A 24435-nucleotide genomic window follows, 5' to 3' on the forward strand; every position below is an offset into this window, starting at 1 on the left:
GCTTACATGGTTATTGGAGTTGTATTCCGTCTTGTGAGCTGAATATACATGGTTATTGCAGTTGGATTTCATCTTGTGAGCTGAACATACATGGTTATTGTAGTTGCATTTCATCTCGTGAGCTAAATATTCATGGTTTCGAGGATGAAGCCAATGGGCGGGGATGGTTTGTAACATGGTTTTTCTTATTTTGTATATACTTATATAGGCCCGAAGGCCATAGGGCATGAATAATTGGTGTGGACATAACTAAGGGCCAAGACCACAAGGACGACCATCAATAATGTAGTGTGGAATGGGGCTCCATTACATGGAAAATCTCATATGGGTGAAGGACGCCATGGAAGCTTGCATGAAGCAAGAAAAAGATTAATCTTTGATTAGTAAAGTGTCATTAAGCAGTACATCCCCGCTCTCTTACACACACGGAGAGCCCCTTCTCCACATAGCTAATGAGTCATCATTGTGACTTTAGTCTCTAGCTTCTATATTAGCATACATCCTTTGTTTCAACAATTCTAGATCAGCCATTGAAGGTCCCTACACACGGGATTGGACACGAGAGTGGGGGGTTTGCCGTTTGTTGTATCACATTAATAAGACTATATTGTTCTAACGTCTAATTAGGCCTTCAATTGTCCCATATCTAAGGTTCCCTCTCTTCAAGTAATTAATATATATTTATTGTTCTCTATTTTTGTCATTGTGCAATTTGAGTGTGAATGTCCACATCTTTTTTAAGGTTGGCACCGAGCAACCATGGCAATAATAATAATAATTTATTGGGGTGTGTTGAGAAGAGAAGGAAAAAAAAAACAAGTGGCATCATTTCTAGAGTAGTAAACCTTATATTTGCAGGCACGTCACGCAGCAGCAGCATCATCATGCTGGTTTAGCAAGATACTTGGGAGAGAGAGAGAGAACCAGCATGCTGCAAGAATGTAATTTGGGCCCATCGAGCATGAGAAGAATTGGGCCTCACACTACCACTAGTAGCAGCTGCAGCACGCTCGACTTAATGCGCAGTTGTTATTATGGTGGTGGGTGAAATGCTAATAATAATTGGATTAAGCTAAGGCTTGCACACTACGTCGTCGTCCAGCTGGGGCTCAAAAGATCGACCCTGAGCTGCGAGGAGGAATCGCAATCGCAGGCAAGCAGATATAACAACAACCGTTTTCATGCTGTTTAACAATCAAAAGTTGTTTTCGTCGTAATAACTGACTGTATTTCCTCTTTAGTGAAATTCCGTCGTTGCGCCGGCTCTGTTGGGCCATCGTTCCGATGCCGCGTCTTTGTGCCGGATTTGTTGGGCGATCGGAAGCTGTCGAATAACTTGTTGATCGATCAGCGTCGTCCATCGGACAGCTTGTTTAGTGAACGGGCTGCCGTTTTCGTTGGGGGGCTATCGGAATTAGCTGCCGTTGCCGCGTATAATTTTTTTTTTTTGTCAGGTGAAAAAGTTATGGGAATTGATTCATCCAGATTATAGTGTTTTCCCCCCCCCCCCCCCCCCCCCCCCCCCACCCCCGGCCGATGATTTGTAGCACACTGTTTGCCTTGACTCAATCCACATTTTGTCCGTTTGTGTGATTAACGCCTTGATTTTTTAATCTATTCCAGTACCGCCCAGCATATAGTCCACAATGCATCATGTGCCCCACATCTCAATCCCAATCCCAATCCCTCACCTCGGGATTATCCCCCCTTTTACTTGTTGAAAACCCCATTTCTCTTTGGCCATCTCTTGCATCACTGTTCTTTTTCCCTTAACTTTTCAACACACTCTATGCTACTTCAATTTAAAACTATCCTGTCTTCATAATGTAGGCTTAGTCACAATTAACATAGAGATTAGCTATAAATCACACTCAAAATTAATCACATGCAGATTGACTGGAGGTAAGAAAACGCCAGAGTACACGCACTGAAAATGGCATTGTACACGCAATGGAATGCTGCTTTCTGGAGCAGCGTGCTATGCTTGACCATGGTAGTTCTTGAAACAGATGGTGCTACAGATCCTGCAGATGGTATTGATAATTTCTTTACCTTATCATGCTTATAATTTTGAGAACTTGGGTAGGTGATATTTGAAGGCATTTTAAAGTTTTCTCAAATGCAATTTTGGGTATGTGATTTGATGGCATTTCTAAGCTTTCTGAAATGCAAAAATTTGGGTATGTGGGAATGAACATGGCAGTTGCTGCATTAAGGGCTTTCCTAAGCACAATACAGGATCCCTTAGGAAGGCTTCAAAACTGGCAAGAAGAAGACCCCTGTGGTGACCAGTGGGAAGGAGTCTTCTGTAGCCCTCCGATCGACGGAACCTGCAAAGTAACAGAGCTGTATGTACCCTCTAGTCTTCCACTTTGAAAAAATAATATTTTGTTTTTTATGACTTGAATCTGTATCTTTTTCTAGAAATATAAATATGTTTTATACGTCTTTGTTTGGGGTTCACAGACGCCTTCTCAACCACAACCTAACTGGCCATCTCGCCACCGAGCTCGGAAATTTGAACAGCTTACAAATATTGTAAGTCTAGTGTTCAGTCAGGGGTTTGCCATACAAAAGAGAAAGCTCTACATATTCTGCTTTTCTAAATAAGGTTTACCAATGCATTAGCATCTTTACGATAATAATTTAGACTACCATACCCAGGGACCTCATGTGGAATCAGATATCAGGGAGCATTCCTAAAGAGTTGGGAAATCTGAAGCAGCTCACGTTAATGTAAGTTTTATCAAAAGAAGCTCAAATATGAGAAGAAATGTGTGTGTATTGTATGTATTCCTTGTGTCTTTACAGAGGTTAGTACTAAGGATGACATCCTTGCTACACCAGGCTGCTGAATGGAAACAATCTCACAGGTACAATTCCAGAAGAATTGGGGAACCTTCAGTTACTGGACCGGTTTCAAATAGATTCAAACCAAATATCCGGACCTATCCCTGTAACCTTTCAAAATCTCATAAGCATAAAGCATCTGTAAGTAGCACATTATAAATTAATCATTTCAAGCATTATTGTGAGGTTCTTTAAAAGTATTGCTTTCACCTTTCCTTTTAGACTTTTAAGCTGCATATGACTTCTGATCACAAGCAGGCATATGAACAACAATTCTCTGAGTGGAAGCATTCCCAAAGAGCTTGGAAAACTCCCCAAGCTGGTACACTTGTAAGTACTGATGCTTTAAGTGCATGGTATATCACGAGTCCATTTAAATCAGTATTATTGATTCAAAGGTTCTTGTCTGCTGTATTATATACCTCCCAAAACCATGTTGAAAAACTGTCAACTCTCTGTGTGAAATGCTGATAAATTGGTCAATGAAAAGTGTAAAGTTAAAACTATAAACGTTCTCTGTAAGGGTCTTTGCACACAGTTCCTCTGACCAGGGAAAGGGTCGGACAGGGGAGATGTCTCCCCTTTTCACCGGTGGGGTTTGTGTCATGTTTCATACCTTTTGAAAAGGTTTCATGAATGTTTCATACACCACGGGAAGGTGGGTATTGGCCCCAAAAATCATATGTATGCAGCTTTATATTTGTTTTCCTAATAAGAAGCTTAAAGAAGCTATAAAACATGCTGAAATCATGATTCAAATATCATACAATGATACATGCAAGTTGTAACATCAAGCTATCAACACACTAAGATCCAATATTGTAATTTGTATTACTACTCAAAACTCAAAAACAATACATAAGAGAGTCAAGAGTCCACTCAAAGTGCCAAGTGCTCACTACTCAAAGAAAGATATTCACGTTTTTATTTTCCTTTCAGGCTTGTCGATACCAATCATCTTGATGGCACCATACCCTCTCAGCTTGCAAATATTTCAACCTTGCAAATATTGTGGGTGCAACTTCTCCTATGTCTAGTCAAATTTTTGAAAACTAAGCAATTCCATGCAATCTTTGATTTTTCTTTATGTGGGTGCAGACAACTGGACAACAATGCCTTTACAAGTGCATCCATACCAGCTGACTTCAGTAGCATGCTTAATCTGACTAAATTGTAAGTTTCTTGTGTTCTCTCTCTCTCTCTCTCTCTCTCACTCACTCACACACACACACACACACACACACACACACACACACATTCTTAATGTTTGCCTTCCCTGCAGGAGCATGCGAAGTTGCAATCTTCAAGGAGGAATCCCTGACCTAAGCCATCTGCTCAGTCTTGAATACTTGTAATTTTTCATTCTCACCTAGCTGTTCCTCCTCTGAGTATGGCATGTGGCAATATGTGTGGTGCTTTGAAATTATTTCATTTGCATTTCTTAATTCATCGTAGTGGTGGTTATAGCTGAAAACATCATTTTTATGGATTCTGACGCGTGGCCCTACATCATCTGTTATTGATGTTACGCAGAGACTTGAGTCAAAATCAGCTAGGAGGAGAAATACCATCCAAAGTTCCTCAAAACTTAACCACCATGTAAGGTTACTCGTATTTGTCTGTAAATTGTCTGGTTAAAGATGTGATAGTGGCAACCCAAGGTTATAAAACGTTGTTCCTGCTAATCTGAAGTGCTAATATGGGTTTTCCTTTGTGCTATTTTAGTGATTTGTCTTCCAACCTACTTCATGGGAGTATACCAGATATTTTTGGCAGCCTTCCAAACTTACAGCTTCTGTAAGTTCGTGTAACTTCTCTAAGAACTCGAGCATCAAACACTTTTGATAGCTAGAACCTTTTCCTCAATTTTTCCTATTCAGAATTTACTAATTTGAGCCTTTCTATGCCATCCTTAGGGCCCTCCGGAACAATAACCTTTCAGGTCCCATTCCACCTAGTTTTGGAACAGGAGCTTATTTCACTTCTTCAAACGATGAACTTTTGTTGTGAGTAATACCTTGTAATCTGTCTGTTTCAATGTATTCTCTTCCTATCCTGTTGTTATAGGGCTTTCGTGTTTGTACATCTCGTTGTTCTTGTAATGAGCAGGGATTTTCAGAACAATTCTCTGTCATCTATTTCAACCAACTTGACGAATGCCGTGAAGTTTCGCCCGAATTTATTTGTGTGGTAATTGTTCGTTGTTTCTAAGATATTTCAATAACATACATTTGTTCTTGCTGCTGGCAATCAAGCCCATGAATTGTGCCTCCTGCACATCTGTGGAGCATTTGTGTAAAGGCCTTAAGGCATAGGACCCTTGCAAAACCATTGTCTCTCAATCAATACAGAGCAGACAATGCTCATAACACACTTCACTACAAGATCTATTTATGCTCTTGCTGATGTTTTTAATGCAGGCTACACGACAATCATGAAATATGCAGTACAAATGATACCTTGATTCACCGGCTTTGCAAATCACATCATGATACATTTTTTGGTGAGAGCAAAGAAGAAGATAACAACTACAGCCCAAGTTGTGATCCAATGACTTGTTCACCAGGAGAGGAGCCCATTCCTGCAGTCTTTTACAGCCAAGGCCTTTGCAGGTGTGCCATGCCCATAGTAGTTGGGTACAGGCTGAAAAGCCCTAGCTTTGCTTTCTTTGCACCATTCATAAGGGGTTATGAGCAATGGATTGCAGGAGGCATTCTACTCTCTCAAGATCAAGTTCACGTGGACGCTTTCACCAAAGAGCCAGGGCCTAGATTTTCTACTATTCTCAAGATCTTTCCCACCTCCGACGGACCACGTGTTTTCGCCGAAGGTGAGGTGTTGAGGATTTTCTCCATTTTCAGTGGTTGGAAGATGCCCCCAAATGATTTCTATGGTCCTCAAGAGCTCTTGTTCTTCAACTATACATTCTATCAAGGTATTGAACTACATATTCTATCAAGGCAATGGCTAGTTGCTGAATTTTCTTGATAATTAAGAGGTTTGCTGAGGCTTTGCTAAGGTTATGATGTTTACTAATGTGGAGGGTTGCGCTAATCACACACAGGGGATCTCAATGCTCTTTCTTCGTATCAGCAAAGCTGGAGAGTAATCTTTGCTGTTTTGCTGAGTTCCATCGTTGGCACTGCAGCAACAGTTGCGACAGTTGTGGTGTTTGTGTTAAGACATCGGCGCTCCAACAGCAAAGCTCGCAGATCCACACGAGCAAAATTAGGTGAGAAACCCAAATTCATTGACAAATCAAGCCAGCCCTAATCATCACAAATAAAGAGAATTAATCAAGATTAAAGAAAACCCTAACCGCCACAGGTGTCTCTCATGCAGGTAAGAGCGAGAGCAGCCAGAGGCTCCTCAAAGTGACGGGAGTGAAGGATTTTACCTTCGAGGAGCTGGCGATGGCGACCAAGTACTTTGACGACGGGATGCAGGTGGGGCAAGGAGGGTATGGACGAGTGTACAAGGGAGTGATGAGCGATGGGCAGGTTGTGGCCATCAAGAGGGCCAAAGAAGGGTCTCGCCAGGGTGAAGAGGAGTTTCACACGGAGATTGAGCTCCTGTCACGTGTGCACCACCGCAACCTCGTCTCACTTTTGGGTTACTGCATTGACCACAATGAACAGGTGTGTGTGTGTGTGTGTGTGTGAGAGAGAGAGAGAGAGAGAGAGAGAGAGAGAAAAGGGTAGGAGGAGGGGGCTGGGGGGCAGAGGGCATTCTTTGATGGATGATGATGACAATTCAAAAATTGGGGTACTTCCAGAATTTATTTTTTTTATTTTTTTTTGGGGGGGGGAGAGGGAAGCATGGGAAATTCTTGTAGACTTTGACAAGAGAGGCATGACAAATTCTTGGCATTCTAACTTGTCATAATTTGGTGTACATTTTGAGGAAGATTTGTGCTCAATTGTATTGTGGGGATTTGACTCTTCACAATCCCAAGGGGAAATGTGGAGCTGTACAATAAAGTGGGAGTCGTATTGATACTAGTTGTTCCTTTTTGTCTTCATGTGACTACCACTTCCTCTGTGTCTCCATGTGTATTTGATTACTTCCAAACGGTACATGTAGCCCTTCTGTAGTATAGCCTAGGTGTAAAGTCTCCACAGACCACGGCCAAGGATCATCTGACCTAGAATTGAACCCTAACAAGGTTTCATAGACCCGACATCGTACGCATCGCATGACTGCGATAGATTGTGGCTAGCGACTCACATCCCAACCATAGAGTCCTCCGGACTCACTCCCGAGCGTGAGGTTTGATTGACTGCAAGCTTGCTTGGTACTGATGGCCCCAACCTAGCATCCCATACCTCTAGGCCTATTTACCCACCTTGCAGCTCCATGGCCATGAGGTCTTGCACGCCTCTGGTAGCCCTCTTGTCTACCGCGTGGATACCTCAATAATTTATAAGTGCCCCCAAGGTCACTTACATAGCAATAACCTGGCTATTATTGGCCCTTGTTTTATTTATAAGTTTTCCCACTTTATTATAAGCTTTTAGCCATTATTAGCCCTAAGCTATTAATTATAAGATCTTAGCCAACTTAGCCCACATGTGAACCCTCCAGGTCCCCATGCCCCAGCTAACCCCTAATCCTAACATGGGTTAGTCCACATCCCTAGTCCTAACCCTAGGCGTGTCGGGAAGTAACATACTTCCCTCTTTCTATTCAATTAATGTCCTCATGAATGCATAAGGAGACAAGCCTATGTATGCGAATCCCTGGATTTGGGCATCCGTCCATAGCATTTATTTAAGTCTACTGCCTCTGACCTAGGCGAGTGTAAGAGGCAGTAGACAAGCCTATGTAAGCAAATCCTTAGATCTGGGAATGTGTTCATAGCATCTACTTAAGTCTATTGCTCCTTACCACCCACCTTCTAGCTCCATGGCCATGAGGTCTTGCACGCCTTTGGTAGCCCTTCTATCGCATGGATACCTCAATAATTAATAAGTTCCCCCAAGGTCACTTATATAGCAATAACCTGACTATTATTGGCCCTTGTTTAATTTATAAGCTTTCTTGCTTTATTATAAGCTTTTAGCCATTATTATCCCTAGGCTATTAATTATAAGATCTTAGCCAATCTAGACCTCATCCTATTGGTGCTCTTGAGTCTTAGCCCACGTGTGAACCCTCTCGGTCCCCACGCCCAAGCGAAGCCCCTAATCCTAACTTGGGTTAGTCCACGTCCCTAGCCCTGTTCAATTCACATCCTCATGAATGCATAAGGAGACAAGCATGTGTAAGCGAATCCCCACATTCGGACATTCATCCATAGCATCTACTTAAGTCTACTACCTTACCTAGGCCAGTGTAAGACTCCTCTTGTAGACCGTGCTACAAAGATCCAATTTCTTATTGTCAATTCATCTCATCCAAGAGCTGAATCCCAATAGGACATCCAGTCTTAGAGGTGCAATAAGCTCTACCATAACAACCCTAGCACAGACCCATATCATACCAAATGGCATCCTCCATGCGTTGTCGGAAAACACTAGTCCACTTAATGCACAAACAAAAACTAGTGCCATGTACTTCTAGTACAATATTCTAACCACAACATCTCCCATGTTCAATCCCCATCCAAGATTGTGTTTTCACATAACCATTAGATACCTACGTCTACTTTAGGGCAAGCATAAAACTCCCCATCAATTTCTGCATAGGTGAGCGTCCTCAAACAACCTGAAGACAACATATGGCTTCAAGCTACTTTTCACCCCACCAAATATAACGTATTCCACCCCTAACATATTACACCCCATCAAACACGTGGAAAACTCACATAACTCCGAAGTCCTGGAATCAAAATAATCCCATGGAACTCTATCCACCCTAGAGTATTGAACGATCAAACCGTCAACTGGTCTAGACACACAGTCTAAGACCAAGAAGTTCCAAACTTCTCATCTCTTTCATGTACAATTTCGAGGCTGTCTTATGCATCAATATCATTTGGCCATCATGAGAGAGTGCGATGAATCATAAAACTTGTCACCCTATGGTTGACATGTTGATGCTCAGACAACCAAGAAAGTTCCTTATCTTGTTGTCACTCACATGCTAGCATTGCTCTTCACAATTATTAGAGGTTAACTATGCCAAGGCATAGAGTGCCCTTGCATAGCCTTGGGAGATCCTACATGGGAATACACTCTGGAGTACACTCTGCGTGGGAATACACTCGCGTAGCCTTGGGAGATCCTGCATGGGAATACACTCGCGTAGCCTAGGGAGATCCAGCATGGGAATACTTTGGCATCCCATACCGCTAGAGCACACCCCACATAAAAATCCCGTTACGCATGAAGCATGATCATAGGTAGAATGGTGAACTTCCACCCTTCAACCCAGCCTTGAAGCAACCGAATTCCTCTTTGAACACCAAGGTCAAACCTTAGGTCAAATCTATCCATGCAAAGTCAAGGATGAAAGATACCACCATGTTCACACCCCAATACTTCTCCCTAGCTTCTATAGTTAGCTCTATTGGTTGGCTATACGCCATCTGGAAATCTTAGTCTAGGCATCTTGGATTATGACCATCACCACAAGGCTGCCTAACTCGGCACCCTGTCCTGGGTTGTGCCAATTTCCGACAAGACTTCATGTCACTTGCCACCTAGAGACTATCCGGATAACATGAAGGGTTCATGGTAAAAGCAGGTATGGTTTGGTTTGTTCACCGTTTTAAAAAGAACTATCCACTTATGTGGAAGAGTAAGAGCATGCAACAAATTAGATTCCATCACTATTTGCAGCAAAGATTATTAATTAGGGGTTTGACAAAAAAGTACAAAAAAATACTTGAAAACAAGTGTCATGACTTAGGGTCTGAAGTCAAGACTATTGAGCCATTCCTGGACCCCACTAGTGTGTTTGTGTGACGGTCATTGGTTGGCAAAGGCATGGAACACTTATCAACCTTGTGCCCGACACTCTCCTCCCTCAAGGGATCCTGGATAACGCGCTCTTGTTTATCTTCCAACCTTATTGCTTTTGGTAGGTAACATCGGAGCTTCACTTGCTTAAAGTTGTCATCACCCGACATACTTTACGTCGTTTCTGCCAGATGACTTCATGGAATTACTGCTTGTGCACACTAAACGTGCATGCTAACTTGGAGAAAAGAGATGACAGAAAGGTGACGGGTTATGAGCTAGAAAGAAGTGGAAGGTTAGAAGAAGAGCTTTTAGGGTGGATGAGAGGTCCCTTTTACCTCTTCGTTTTCAGATTTCTAGCCCTGTTTTGCTGTGTTTTCTGGACTGATTCCTGCTGGTAGCGCTACCTTCACTTGGGTTTCTTCAGTTGGACCCAAAGGTACCTTCTCTTCAACGGTTTTTCCTCATATGAGGTGAGGAAGCTGGTCGGCCTGAATTTTCAGGTTTGCCGTCCTTTGGTTGGCTGCGTTTTCTTCTCCGGTGGACACATATCACTTGCAGAGGGGGTTTTGTGTGGATTGTGGCTTTGGTGGCAGTTTGGTACTTGAGGACACTGAATTTCTGATTTCAATCAGCGTTTTGCTGATTTTGGAGCATCTATACCTGCATTTTGTTCCTGGCCTACACAGTTACCCGGTTTCTTCATGTTCCTTGCCTTGTGTTGGCGGTGGAGTGCTGTTATTTGCTGGACAAGAGTGTTTTGGCTGTGGTTTGCTTCTCAAAGGAGTTTTCTACACTCAGAGGGGGCCCATCTCCAGCTACTTCACTTGAGGATCAGTTTTCGGGAGCTGTTTTGTATCTATGAAGACTTTCTTCTTTGACAAAAGTTTTCAGATTTTGGAGGAGAGTAGTTCTTTCTTGACAAGAGTAGTGATCTTTTCAGAGATTCTAAGCAGAGTTTATTTTGTCTGAGCCTGTGTTCTTTGCAGTGTTTGCAGAGAAAGGATGGTGTTTTCCTGTGAGGTGTGATCCTTTCACATGGATCACTTTTTTTTTGCTCATTCTTGGGATATGATTCTACTTATGGAAGAGTCTTCTACTACCAGTGATGCTCTTGAGGATTTTGTTATCACTGCAGTTTATATTCTTGCTTCCCTTCTTGATTGTGAGGAGTCTACCTTTGCCTCTTTTTGTGATGCTTTTGAGGATGCCCCTCCCCCTGCCAGTTTTGCATTGGGTTTGATGCAGTGTTCAGGTTTGTTGTTTTGGAGGATGGACTTTTGGACCTGGTGGGATGCTTTGGATCTGTGGTTGCTAAGTGTGCCTGGGGCACAGTAGTACTTCCAGAGTATTTTGGATTTGGATCAGAATCAGGTTGGGCTTATACCAATCTGACGACATCATTTTTCCGAGGGGATGTGGAGTCCCTTTCATCTGGTAGTGGAGTGTGCTTATGTACAGCATTGGACAACTCATGGTACAGAGTTTGAGCAGATGGACCCCATCTTTTCTATAGAATCTTTACATCTTGCGATGTCGACCTTTCCAAAGGATGCTTCTTTTTAGCATTTGGCAACTCTTGTTACAGAGTTTGAGCAGAGGAACTCAAAGGGTTCCAGTGAGGAGCAGCCTGCTTTTCCCAGGATTGATTATCTACAGGATCTGATCTTGGTTGGTTTTGAGATTTTTCATACCTTCTCCAGGTTGGATACACGACATTCAACTTCGGGGAGTGTTCTTACACTTGGGTTTGGCACCATTATTTGGAGCAGCATGTCACCACCTACTTGGTTGTTTTCTTCCAGAGGAGCTGTGTAATTGGCAAGCTTGTTCTGTTGCTTTTGTACCTGAGTTGCTGAGGAGATTGCTTGTGGAGCTTTCTTGGTATCTGCTTTTGCAGGCTTTTATCTATGATGGAGGACGGCGTCTCTGGCTTCTTGGAGTTCACTCAGCATCCGGTGCTAAGAGGGGGTGTAAGACATCATCCCCTTGCTTCTGGCTTCCTGTGTGGTGTCCTATTTTAGCCTTCAGGACTGACCATGTTAGCTAGAGGGGCTAGTCACTCCTCACATCATTTACCCACCTATTTTTCCCTTTTATGGAGTCATGGGCATTTATCCCTAGTCGTGAGCTCGTCGTATGCCTCTACATGGGCATATGTATAGCTGGGCATATCCTCACTCATTTTTCATTGCTTGCTTTGTGCCTCTTGCATGCCTTAGTGCCTCTGCATATTGGCTTGTTGCAGTCCCTCACATACGAGGTCTTCTTCCCCTCTTGCTCGGGACTTGTATTCTTGTTTGATGATATTGAGAGCAGGTCTACACCTGTGTTTCCTCTCCATCTGTCTCTCTCTCTCACTCTCTCTCGTGTTTCCACCTTCCATCTTCTGTTGTGCATATGTTGGATGCTCCCTCCTCTCCCTCCTGCGTTTTTTTCTCAGTTTTACTGCCGGACAGTGTTCCTCTTCCAGGTGCTTGTCCACTACAGCTTGTGGTCATCCATCATCGGTTTGACCCCTGAGTACAGCTGTTGGCCTGCTCTGCTTCAAAGCAGCAGCAGCACTGTTGGTGCTGCATTTCTTCATCTACAGGTGGTTTGCAGCAGTTGGCTTGCCGATTGGGTTATCCGAGGCTTGGTGGTACCTTTCACTTCTGCGTTCCAGAATCTCCCTATCCACTGCCCCTTTTACCTCTGCGTTTTCAGATTTCTAGCCCTGTTTTGCTGCGTTTTCTGGACTGATTCCTGCTGGTAGCTCTACCTTCACCTGGGTTTCTTCAGTTGGACCCAAAGGTACCTTCTCTTCAGCGGTTTTTCCTCATATGAGGTGAGGACGCTGGTTGGCCTGAATTTTCAGGTTTGCAGTCCTTTGGTTGGCTGCGTTTTCTTCTCCGGTGGACACATATCACTTGCAGAGGGGGTTTTGTGTGGATTGTGGCTTTGGTGGCAGTGTGGTACTTGAGGACACTGAATTTCTGATTTCAGTCATTTAGTTAAAAACAATGCGAATTGAATTGAAGGTGTTTACATAGCGTAAGAACACTACTAAAGAGCTTCCCAATAAGCCAAAAAGTTTCCGATTTCGTGACCATTTGGATGGTCAACCTCTCATAGTTGAATTTCAAGTCAAAATAGAGAGGTATAGGGGTGCTCAAAGTGGTGATCTAGGGTGATAGAAGTGTTCATCTCATCAAGGTAAATGCGAAAAACTAAAGAAATCCCAATTTAGTTGCCGTTTGCTATGTTAACCACTTGGTAACATGGGGAACCATGGAAGGCCATCGTGATCTCAAGCACAAGTGCCCGGAAGACAACCAAGCTCATGATGACGCCAATAAAGTTGTTCGTGATGATATGGGACATGTGGGTGATGCTCCATTGAGTGAGAATCCACATTCCATTGTTGAATATGAGCAAAGTTCAAGGGCTATGCAACAAGATAGAGTACCTCTTAATGACATTAGTGGAATAATAGTCAATGAAGAAATGCCGGTGGACACTAATGAACAGGATCAAATCTCATTGGGTAACATTACTTTGGATATGTTAAGGATTGCTCTCCCCGTTTTGCTGATTTTGGAGCATCTATACCTGCATTTTGTTCCTGGCCTACAGAGTTACCCGGTTTCTTCATGTTCCTTGCCTTGTATTGGCGGTGGAGTGCTATTTTTTGCTGGACAACAGTGTTTTGGCTGTGGTTTGCTTCTCAAAGGAGTTTTCTACACTCAGAGGGGGCCCATCTCCAGCTACTTCACTTGAGGATCAGTTTTCGGGAGCGTTTTGTATCTGTGAAGACTTTCTTCTTTGACAGAAGTTTTCAGATTTTGGAGGAGAGTAGTTCTTTCTTAACAAGAGTAGTGATCTTTTCAAAGATTCTGAGTAGAGTTTATTGTGTCCGAGCCTGTGTTCTTTGCAGTGTTTGTAGAGAAAGGATAATGTTTTGCCTGTGAGGTGTGATCCTCTCACATGGATCACTTGTTTGTTGCTGATTCGTGGGATCTGATTCTACTTATGGAAGAGTCTTCTACTACTAGTGATGTTCTTGAGGATTTTGTTACCACTGCACTTTATATTCCTGCTTCCCTTCCTCATTGTGAGGAGTCTAACCTCTGACTCTCTTTGTGATGCTTTTCTGAGGATGCCCCTTTCCTTGCCAGTTCTGCATTGGGTTTGATGCGGTGTGCAGGTTTGTTGTTTTGGAGAATGGACTTTTGGACCCGGTGGGATGCTTTGGATCTGTGGTTGCTAACCGTGCCTGGGGCACAGTGGTACTTCTAGAGTTTTTTGGATTTGCATCAAAATCAAGTTGGGCTTGTACCAGTCTGATGACATCATTTTTTAGAGGGGGATGTGGAGTCCTTTCATCTGGCGATGCCCACCTCAATGGAGTGTGCTTATGTACAGCATTGGGCAACTCATGGTACGGATGGACCCCATCTTTTCTACAGAATCTTTATATCTTGCGATGCCAACCTTTCCAAAGGATGCTTCTTTTCAGCGTTTGATAACTTTTGTTACAGAGTTTGAGCAGATGGACTCAGAGGGTTCCAGTGAGGAGCAGCCTGCTTCTCCCAGGATTGATTATCTACATGATCTGATCTTGGTTGGTTTTGAGGTTTTTCATACCTTCTCCAGGCGTCCTTACACTTGGGTTTGGCACCATTATTTGGATCAGCACGTCACAACCTACTTAGTTTTTTTCTGCCAGAGAAGCGGTGTACTTGGCAAGCTTGTTCTATTGCTTTTGTAGCTGAGTTGCTGAGGAGATTGCCTGTGGAGCTTTCCTGGTACCTGTTTCTGCAGTCTTTCATCTATGATCGAGGACGTCGTCTCTAGCTTCTTGGAGTTCACTCAGCATCTGGTGCTAAGAGGGGGTGTTAGACATCATCCCCTTGCTTCTGGCTTCGTGTGTGGTGTCCTATTTTAGCCTTTAGGGCTGACCATGTTAGCTAGAGGGGTTGGTCACCCCTCACATCATTTACCCACCTATTTTCCCCTTTTATGGAGTCATGGCATTTATCCCTAGTCGTGAGCTGGTCGACTGCCTCTACATGGGCATATATATAGCTGGGCATATCCTCACTCATTTTTCATTGCTTTCTTTGTGCCTCTTCCATGCCGTAGTGCCTCTACATATTGGTTTGCTGGAGTCCTTCACATACGACGTCTTCTTCCCCTCTTGCTCGGGACTTGTATTCTTGTTTGGTGATATTGAGAGTAGGTATACACCTATGTTTCCTCTCCATCTCCATCTCTCTCACTCTCTCTCCTGTGTTTCCACTTCCGCTGTGCATTCTATCACTAACTTGGCTATTATTGGCCCTTGTTTTATTTATAAGCTTTCTTGCTATTTGTAAGCTTTTAGCCATTATTATCCCTAGGCGATTAATTATACGCTCTTAGGCATCTAGATCTCATCCGGCTAGCACCATTAGCCCACGTGTGAACCCTTAGACCTCATCCTACTAGAGCCCTTAGCCCACGTGTGAACCCTCTAGTCCCCACACCCCCACACCCCCAGCTAAGCCCCAACCCTAACCTAGGTTAGGGTTAGGTTTAGGGCTAGTCCATGTCCCTAGCCCTAACCCTAGGCTTGTTGAGACATAACACTAGCCCTTCTTATTGGTTATGGACTGGGCCTTGATATTATCATTTTATTATTTTTTTGGCCCTTTTGCAATGTATCCTTAAATTGCCTACCTTAAAATTTCAACGTGGAATCTTTGGGTGTTAAACCGAACTAGCCCTAACCCTAGGCTTGTTGAGACATAACACTAGCCCTTCTTATTGGTTATGGACTGGGCCTTGATATTATCATTTTATTATTTTTTTGGCCCTTTTGCAATGTATCCTTAAATTGCCTACCTTAAAATTTCAACGTGGAATCTTTGGGTGTTAAACCGAACTAGCCCCAATGTGGGATGAAAACTAGAGGGAAGTTAGCGGCTATCCTATGGCATCTACTTGGTTGCGTGAACTAAGTCATGGTCCACTAGTTGCCCACTAGAGGCCCATCACTTCCATCATGTGAAAAACTCCTATTCTGGTCACAATTTTGGTGGGGAAAATTTTATCACTATAGACACTGCTGTGTTTACAAGAAATAACCTCTCTCTCTCTCTCTCTCTCTCTCTCTCTCAAAGAGAGTTGGGGAGGTAGATGAATGTGGATGGGAACTGACTAGTTCAAAGTATTGAGCTTGAATTTCAAAACAATAGTGTCACACCAGAAAATATATATTGAGGTCTTTAATTTCACAAGGAAGAGTACATGCCTTTAGGTGCAATGCTTAGATTCATAGTATTGTTTTCCTTCAAAAGTCTGACTTGTTACACATGCACTTGGGCTAATCTTAATATGATTATACACTTCTCAATATGCACTTGTATTTGAGCAATGCCTTATTTTCATCTCCATAGGTTTAGCATCATAGGCCCTTTGTTTTAATTCACAAATGTAAATCTTTAGCTACATTGTGCATAGTGCATGTTATGAGTAGATTTTTGAGAAGCATCCATTTGCAAAAGTTCTAAGCCACCACATTGACCAGTTTGGTAATCTGAATATTTGGGCCATTGAATTGCTCATATTTATGTCACTTGGCACATGTATTTGGACAAAGGATTGATTTAGAACTTCATAATTTGTGCAGAAATTTTCTTTATTTAATGTAATACTATTACAAACTCAATTTACCTCGTGCATTTAGGCAATGCTTAATATGTGAGGCTTCCTCTTCAGATGCTTGTTTACGAGTACATGCCAAATGGAACTCTCAAGGATCGCCTCTCAGGTAATGTCATAATCACAATGATACTTGTCTTTGTTAATTTCTGCTTTAAGCATGCTTAAGTCTCAAAAACTCTTTAAAAAAATCACAAAAAAAATGCAACATTTTGCAAAAAACACTCTTAATTTGAGGAACTCTGCATTATTGTCATCCTATTGCTATCTAGCAATAAAAGTGTAGGTGGAGTTTCTCTTCTTGTCCTAGTTTAGTATCAAAAAAGGTATCAACATCACAAACTCTTGATTTCGATGGTTTGAAAATTACAAATACTAGGTCTTTTTCTTGAAATTATTATATAGAAGCTAATAGCAATGGTACCTTAATATCACTTGTTTCTTATATTGTTCCTTCCAATTCATGAAGTAAAGACAATGGGTAAGCATACCATGCTTAATCTATTTTGAAGTTGATGTCACATTTGTGTATGCTTGACCTTAGTTCTTCTAACTTAGTCATGCTTTTACGTAGACAACAACCTGCAAACTCTCCTGAGATGCAATAAGCCACATTAAGACATCTCATTAGCTTGGCGTTCTTCAAGCATACTTGCACAAAGCTTCACATTTTCTAGCTTATTTAGTAATAAAAACAGACCTTAAAACATGTGAGGAGGAATAGATTACACAACTTGATGTTGCTCTTCATTCAAATCAAGTTGTTTTGAAATTGATTATAGAAATTATTTCTTAAAAATCTTCATTCAACATTCTAAAATTCATTTCCTTAACAAACTATGTACTCATCATTTATTTTAATGCTTGATACAATAATTTGAAGGCCTTAAAGATGCATCCTCAGGTTTTGACCTTTCAAAACAACACTCCTTAATTGACTCCAGGAAATACTATACAGATCCTCCCTCCTTAACTGACTCCAAGAAAATACTACTCAGATCCCTCCTTCCTCCTTTGCCCTTTCTTCTTTTTCATTTCTCTAACTAGTACCACCCTCTCCTTCGCTCCCCTTCGCTCCTTGTTGTGCTATCTATAAGAAAATAAACGACTTGTGCTCTCACACAAACACCAAAATCTTTCACAAGACAAAGAACTTAATGTGAGAGAGATGCAGAACAATTAATGTTTGTAAACTAGATTACAAACTAGTGGTGTCTGCTGACCCGTGTGCTCCAACAAGGAGCTTTGATGGCAATCTAGGTAGTCTAAGGCTGAAGATATCATGCACACTAGTAAGCATGCACAATGTAGTGAAGATAGATCTCAACTCGATGATCTCAAAATGACAGATAGACTTCCACATGCATCTAAATATGCTGCGTAGGGTTGATTTGTATCATATCGTGTGCAAGCCACCCTATGACTGGTGGGCCGAACCGACCACCTTATCTGTTGACTGGAATAATATTAGACTAAACATGAGACTGCAGGTTGTGGTGTAATTTTCAGGCCCATCCGAGCTCTGGGGCTGTTCGGGCCCAACAAGCCAAGAAAACCAAGTGTTCCTGCAAAATAATACTGAAATCAATGCTGACAAGTGATTACAACAAACACGTCTAGGTTCCACTTTGGGCCCGGAACCCAAAGACCAGGTATCTTAGGAAGATCTCAATCTGGCCCAACATGGGAATATTGGTCTACATTTGCATGTAGCCTATATCATAGTAACATGAACTCCCAGAATAGAGTCTAGTCTATCAACCTGCACTTACATGCATCCTGCTTTGCATGGTGCTAAGTCTACATAAGCAGTCTCACAACTATCTGGACACCTATGGTCATTCCCAATGTCTAACTGGACACTATTAGGCACCCGGGTATGCTCTCAACACACAATGACCACTTCTCATAAACTGGACACTACTAGGCACCCGGTTATGCTCTCAACACACAACGATCACTTCTCATAAAGGAGGCCTTACTAAATAGATCAACCCATCAACCCCATAGTCACAATGAGGAGGGTGGAGCATTGATTTCAAACACCCCTTCTTAACCCGTAGGCAAGAGGCTTTGTGAATATGGCCGCACAATTCTCAATTATTAGCTTAGTCTCTCCATTTATATTAGCTCGTGCACAAAGTGCTGCTGTATCTCAATATGTGTATCTCAATGTGCTTTGTGCAAGCGTGGATTTGTGAGCTTAGAACACCGGGTTCTTTGCGAGTGCCATGTAACTTTGACTATGGCACAACTACTCTGTTGTTTGCTCTTGTGCAACTCCCATGTCTCCCAAAATTCTCCTCAATGAGATTGTCTCACATGAAGCAAAGCAAGCTGCCTTGTACTCACTTTTGTGCAGAAAAAAGGGCCAATGTAAACTGTTTCTGTTTCTTACTTATCCAAGAGGCAACTCTAGACCCAAGTAAAAAACAATAAATCTAGAAATTGATTCTTGCTATCCCAATCTCGTGCCCAATTTGAGTCACAATATCCAGTCAAGGTCATGCACAATATCCAGTCAAGGTCATGCACAAGGTATAGGTGATGCCGTACTCTAGTGTATCTCGGATGTATTTAAACACTCACGTCCCTTGGTTCTCTTGGGGTTGATTCAAGAACTCGCTCAATAAAGCAGCTGCAAAGCTCATGTTTGGCCATGTATTGCACAAGAAAATTAAACATCCCACCAATTTCATGTACTCCTTCACATCCACGAGTGGAGAAGTGTACTTTCTAGACAACCTTGCATCAACCTCCATAGGGGTTCTGTATGACTTGCATTCAGCAATACCAAATGTCTTCTCTTGCATACTTCTGCTACAAAATGAAGATGGCATAAGTGTATCATTTTATACTGTGAACTTAGCAACTCCTCCATCTCTGCAAGACCTCCTCCTCATGGTTTCCCATCAAAATGAGGTCATCCACATAAAAGGACTATGAGTACATGCCCAGCTTAGAGAAAATATATACGTAGAAAATAAGTATATGTATCAAATGTATCAAGCTTGAGGGGAATGTTTCAGCCTATACAATGCCTTCCGAAGTCTCATATCATACCTTCTAAATTGCAAAGCCTGGTGGCTATTCCACATACACCTTCTCCTTGAGATGTCCATTAAGGAAGGTTGACTTCATGTTCATCTGCCTCAACCCAAAAGGTATTTCACAATCCTTTCCCCTTCAGCACATACTCCTAGCCCATCTCCACGAACCTACAGTTCTTACCGTTTTGCAACTCCATTTTGTTGAGGTCCGAGGAGTATGAGCAATGGTCAAATGTCTTTTGATCCCATGCTTCTTGTAGTAGGCATTGAATTCACATGATGTAAACTTTCCACTCGGTCAATTATAAACTTCTTTAGCTTCTTTTATGCTCATTCTCGACCAATTTATGCCATACCTTAAACTTTCCAAATGCATCCACCTTATCCCGAAGAAAATACACCCACATCTTTCTACTATAGTCATCGATTGATAACATAAAATACAAAGAACTACCCTATTCAATGGTAGGCATCTTACCACAAAGATGAGCATGTACAAGATCTAGAGGAGACTTAGCCCTATTGTTGCTCTCTTGTTGAAAGAGTCGTCGATGATGCTTGCCCATCAAACTTCACATACATTTTGGCACTTAAAATGCTAAATGCTAGTGGGTATCCCTGACTTTGCATCTCTTTCAAGACCACACAGCTCAAGTGTCTTAACTTTTTGTGCCACCAGATTAGCTTCGGGGTAAAGGCTGATAATTCATATAGATTGTTGCATCTAGTTCCTTTCCTAATGACATTGCTGGTGGCATCCAATATGGCTAAACCAGACCAATTAAAGTGAACCCTCAGGTCATGTTCTATGATGGTTGCAATGGAGAGTAGATTATGCTTGATATTTCTTGGTACATAGAGGGGACATTTGACAACTTTTAAGTATGACACAAAGGAGATAGTGCATGTGCCTTTTGCACATCTTTCTCGACCCTGATTGCAGGATGGACTCTCCTACTTGCTGTAGGGAGAAGTCTGAAATGGACCTCAACATGAACTTTCAAAGTCTATAGTTGGTTTCATTTAACTTACCATCACTGAATGGTGGTGGTTGAGCCCTTGGGATTGTGTTATTTACAAGTTTCAGCCATTTCTCCAAATCTACTACCATAGAGCCACTTGCAAAAAAGCTTTGTCTAGAGTTCGTGCTCTACTACCATGTAAGAAAATACAACTTGTGCTGAGTGCTCTTACACAAATAAACAAAATCTTCCACAAGACAAAGAAATTAATGCATATTGCTTTGAGACCGAGAATGTCATCCACTAGTAAGGACCACTAGTAAGGACGCACAATGCGGTGAAGATCAATCTCAACTCGATGATCTCAATATGATAGAGAGGCTGATAAATTCGTCTATATATATTGCACATAGTTGATGGTATTGTAGATTGGTGCACATTGGCTACCCTATGACTGGTCCAGATGGAGCGAACCGATCACATCACCCAACTAGGACAATATTAGATTAAACATAAGACCATAGGTCTTTGGCGCAACTTCAAGGCCCATCCAAGATAGTTTGGCACCTATTGGACCGCACAAGCCGAGGACAAGGTGTCTCGAGAAGATCTCCTTCTACCCTAGAGTGTGGTCCATCAATCTGTACTTACATCCATCCTACTTAGCATGGTGCAAAGTATACATAAGCCATCTCACAACCACCCGAGGACAAGGTGTCTTGCGAAGGTCTCTTTCTACCCTAGAGTGCAGTCTATCAATCCGTTCTTACATGCATCCTACTTAGCATGGTGCAAAGTATACATAAGCCATCTGGCCACACCTATGGCCAACCCCCATGTCTAAACTAGGCATTGTCAGGCGCTAGGGCATGCTTAGTACACAACAACTACTACTCATAAAGAGGGCTCTACAAAATAGAGCAACCCATCACCCGCATTGTCACAGTGACGAGGGTGGAGCATTGATTTCCAACACTGTACCCCATCTGTCCTCCACTTGCTAGCTTAAGCTCTGTCCTTCTACACTTGCTTTTACCTACTTCCACGTTATTGGTTACTTATGAGGTTGATTGTCTGTTTTGAAAATTTTAGGGTGTTTTTACTTGTATTGATTTTTAGCAAATTTTATGCTAAATTGTGTATTTTGTAAAGGTTTTTGATGATTTTGAAGGGTAGGGCAGCCTGTCAAAAAGCAATCCTGGTGGTTACCTTCTGCCTCATAACTAGAGTTGCCACCACATCCAACAATCTCTCGTACAAAATCCTTCATACCATCACAAATCCCCATTTTACCATAGTGAGTTAAGGTCATTGTAATGTCCGAGTTGACCTGAGCCATTTCTTGATACCTTTCCATAGAGGAGACACCTTCCAACAGCTTTAAAAAAGGAGGAATGCATCCTTCTTGGCCTTTTTGCAAGGTAGGCACACGAATCTACCTTCGACTATTGGCTTTGATTTTAGCCAGCCACTTACCTTATTTATTAGCTCAGATGTACAACCACTTGTCATTGGATAGAAAAGGGAATGTGGGCTAGCCCTCAAGAAAGCCAATAGTAGCGTCTCAAGAAATCATATTCCTCAATGCTGATGTTATATCTAGTCACAATTGTGAAATAGTCCATCCACTCTTGCTTGTCTTCTTCCCATTTCTTGATTCCTCTTCTATGGAGTTTCTTGGCTTTATGCAAATTAAATATAAGCTATCAACTTGCCATCCCCTCTCATAGGACCACCAACAAATACATTCTCCCATCACCTGTAACAGCTCTGATTCTCTAAGAAGGGCTTCCTTCTAGCTTAGCACCCATGCTTTTGAACAAGAGGACTGACGAATTCTACATGGGGCTAGCAAAAACAATCAGTCTCTCCACATAGGGCCAATCCATTTTAGTGGGATGCCTCCTGCATGAGGAAGCCAATCCTTCACGATGTAGGCCCCAGGGTTCTTAGGAGATCCATTTGCACGCTAATCCCATGATGATATTTGGGAGACGGACTCCACCTTGATCCTAATAACTGCACATTTGTTCCCATCATGACATTCAATATTTGAGTTAACGAGAGAGAGAGAGAGAGAGAGAAAGAGCTGATGGCGTGTGTTGCTCCACCAGACAATGATTCTGCTGGCAAGGGGGCAGTGTTAGACTTTGCAAGCAGGCTGCGGATAGCCATCGGCGCGGCAAGAGGCATCCACTACCTGCATGTGGAGGCGAATCCACCTATCTTCCATCGCGACATCAAGGCCTCCAACATCCTGCTGGATGCACGCCGCAACCCCAAGGTTGCCGACTTTGGCCTGTCCAGGCTAGCCCCCACTCCCGACTTCGAAGGGGCCGCCCCCGGCCACGTCTCCACCGTCGTCAAAGGCACCCCAGTAAGTACTTCCCCATTCTATGTTCATTAATCTGTTTGCTGATTGGCATTGTTTAATCGTCCTGTTTTGTGATTTGGGTTTGCATGAATTTTCTAGGGTTACCTCGACCCCGAGTACTTCTTGACACACAAATTAACAGACAAGAGCGATGTGTATAGCTTTGGTGTTGTCCTGCTGGAGCTCATCACAGGCATGCAGCCCATTGCTAATGGCAAGAACATCGTAAGAGAGGTATGCATGTTTAAGGTGGATTTGGGGTAATTCACTTTTATATGACGTGCCCATTTCACTATCAAGCCTACAATTCTACTGGCTGAGCTGCCTTCTACCGGCCTCCTTATGCTCAGCTCAGCCAATAGAACTAGGGGTTGCTATGGGTGATGATGCATGTACTTAAGAAGCACGTGAGTGTGGTTGAATTCTGTTGAAATGAAAAGTAGTCTTCAAAAGGTTGCAGTTTTGAACAAGATTGCATCAAATACTAAGTGTCCTTCAACAATAAAAAGAATTGAAGCAAACACACATGTATACATGTGTGTGCACTGTGATTATTTCTTTTCTCAATGTAAGCAGAATAGGGTACTCTACCACACATGGGTAGAGCTTATAAATAACAATATATATTGGTTATATGGGTATATATGTGAGCAGGTGAAGCACGCCTATGACACTGGAAACCTGCTGAATGTTGTGGATGCTCGAATGGGATCCTACCCTGCAGAGGCCCTGGCACCTCTAGTAAGATTGGCACTTGCCTGTTGCAAGGATGACACAACAGAAAGGCCATCCATGAATGACGTGGTTCGTGACCTCGAAAGCATTTGGCATTCAGTGCCCTGGCCAGACTCAATGACAACACTTGATGTTGATTCAGTTTCATTGACCAGCTCGAAGGGCAACTCTACACACAGCAAAGGGTCCTCCCACAAGTCTGAAGGATTAGCAAAAAATCCTTACTTATCCAATGATGATGACGAGAGTGATATTTTTAGCCAAAATTTACAGGCTAATGTGGTTCCCAGGTAGGGACAAGTTATGGCACTGAGCCCTTGCTTCTTCTTGTTAGCAAAAATTTGCGCAGGCTAATGATGCTCCAAGGCATAGCATTGCCATGCCTTGTTTCTTGCTTATATATCGGCTTTGGTTGGCTTTCGTGGCTTACCCCTAGTAGGCCATAGTTGTGCAGAGTTTCAAAGCGGGTGTATGTCTTTGCACTTGCTCTTGTTGTATAGAGAGATGACAAGACCTTGGCTCCGGTCGCTAGGTATCAAAACACACACAAATACTACATTATTGTGTACCTGCCTCATACTTGCTGTGATCGATCACATGGTTCTTAGTCGTACTTGTCACGAAGCCATGAGAGAGCGTCTTACCATCATTTCTCCTGAATGAATTAATGCATTGGTAATTGATTTGAACAACTGCAAACGCCAGAGTATATCACTCACAGAATCTCTCTCTTTCTCTCTCTCTCTCTCACACACACACACACGAGAGAGAACGTGCACACTCACATTAAAAAATAATAAGCCCGATGGTACTGGCCCTTGCCCGACCATGATAATTGGCTAATTGTTGGAAGGGGAAATCGGCTCCACCCACTTGAG

General features: G+C 42.5%; 1 protein-coding gene and 1 long non-coding RNA gene across 3 annotated transcripts; one reads left to right on the top strand and one right to left on the bottom strand.

Moving 5' to 3' along the window:
* Positions 1–1132: 1132 nt before the first annotated feature.
* Positions 1133–24249, top strand: LOC147605651 (putative LRR receptor-like serine/threonine-protein kinase At1g06840). 2 transcript variants are annotated; one of them, XM_086793455.1, is made up of 21 exons: positions 1133–1454; positions 1892–2033; positions 2204–2348; positions 2467–2538; positions 2665–2736; positions 2848–2991; positions 3109–3180; positions 3790–3861; positions 3949–4023; positions 4133–4201; positions 4384–4449; positions 4576–4647; positions 4767–4856; positions 4960–5040; positions 5271–5785; positions 5915–6082; positions 6193–6488; positions 16494–16545; positions 22563–22825; positions 22922–23056; positions 23477–24249. In XM_086793455.1, the coding sequence occupies exons 2-21, from the start codon at positions 1934–1936 to the stop codon at positions 23849–23851; spliced, it is 2934 nt and encodes a 977-aa protein (XP_086649581.1). In that variant the 5' UTR covers positions 1133–1454; positions 1892–1933; the 3' UTR covers positions 23852–24249. The 2 variants fall into 2 exon arrangements, with proteins under 2 accessions (XP_086649581.1, XP_086649582.1); XM_086793456.1 differs by lacking the exon at positions 1133–1454 and having other exon boundaries at positions 1818–2033.
* Positions 16932–24435, bottom strand: LOC147605652 (uncharacterized). The gene is made up of 3 exons (XR_015265171.1): positions 24343–24435; positions 24127–24212; positions 16932–17030 (listed from the first exon to the last, which is right to left on the bottom strand). It is a non-coding gene; the product is annotated as an uncharacterized LOC147605652 (long non-coding RNA).

This window comes from Cibotium barometz, chromosome 59, assembly GCF_041138505.1.
Source record: "Cibotium barometz isolate CiBa-2024 chromosome 59, ASM4113850v1, whole genome shotgun sequence".
Classification (NCBI taxonomy): domain Eukaryota; kingdom Viridiplantae; phylum Streptophyta; class Polypodiopsida; order Cyatheales; family Cibotiaceae; genus Cibotium; species Cibotium barometz.

What these genes read in the sequence shown, in the direction of transcription:
- LOC147605651 (XM_086793455.1), top strand. Translation starts at nt 1,934, where the DNA reads ATGGCATTGTACACGCAATGGAATGCTGCTTTCTGGAGCAGCGTGCTA. An exon ending in TGCTACAGATCCTGCAGATG is followed by an intron (nt 2,034 to 2,203) that starts GTATTGATAATT and finishes TGAACATGGCAG; the next exon opens with TTGCTGCATTAAGGGCTTTC. An exon ending in GCATTGACCACAATGAACAG is followed by an intron (nt 6,489 to 16,493) that starts GTGTGTGTGTGT and finishes CTTCCTCTTCAG; the next exon opens with ATGCTTGTTTACGAGTACAT.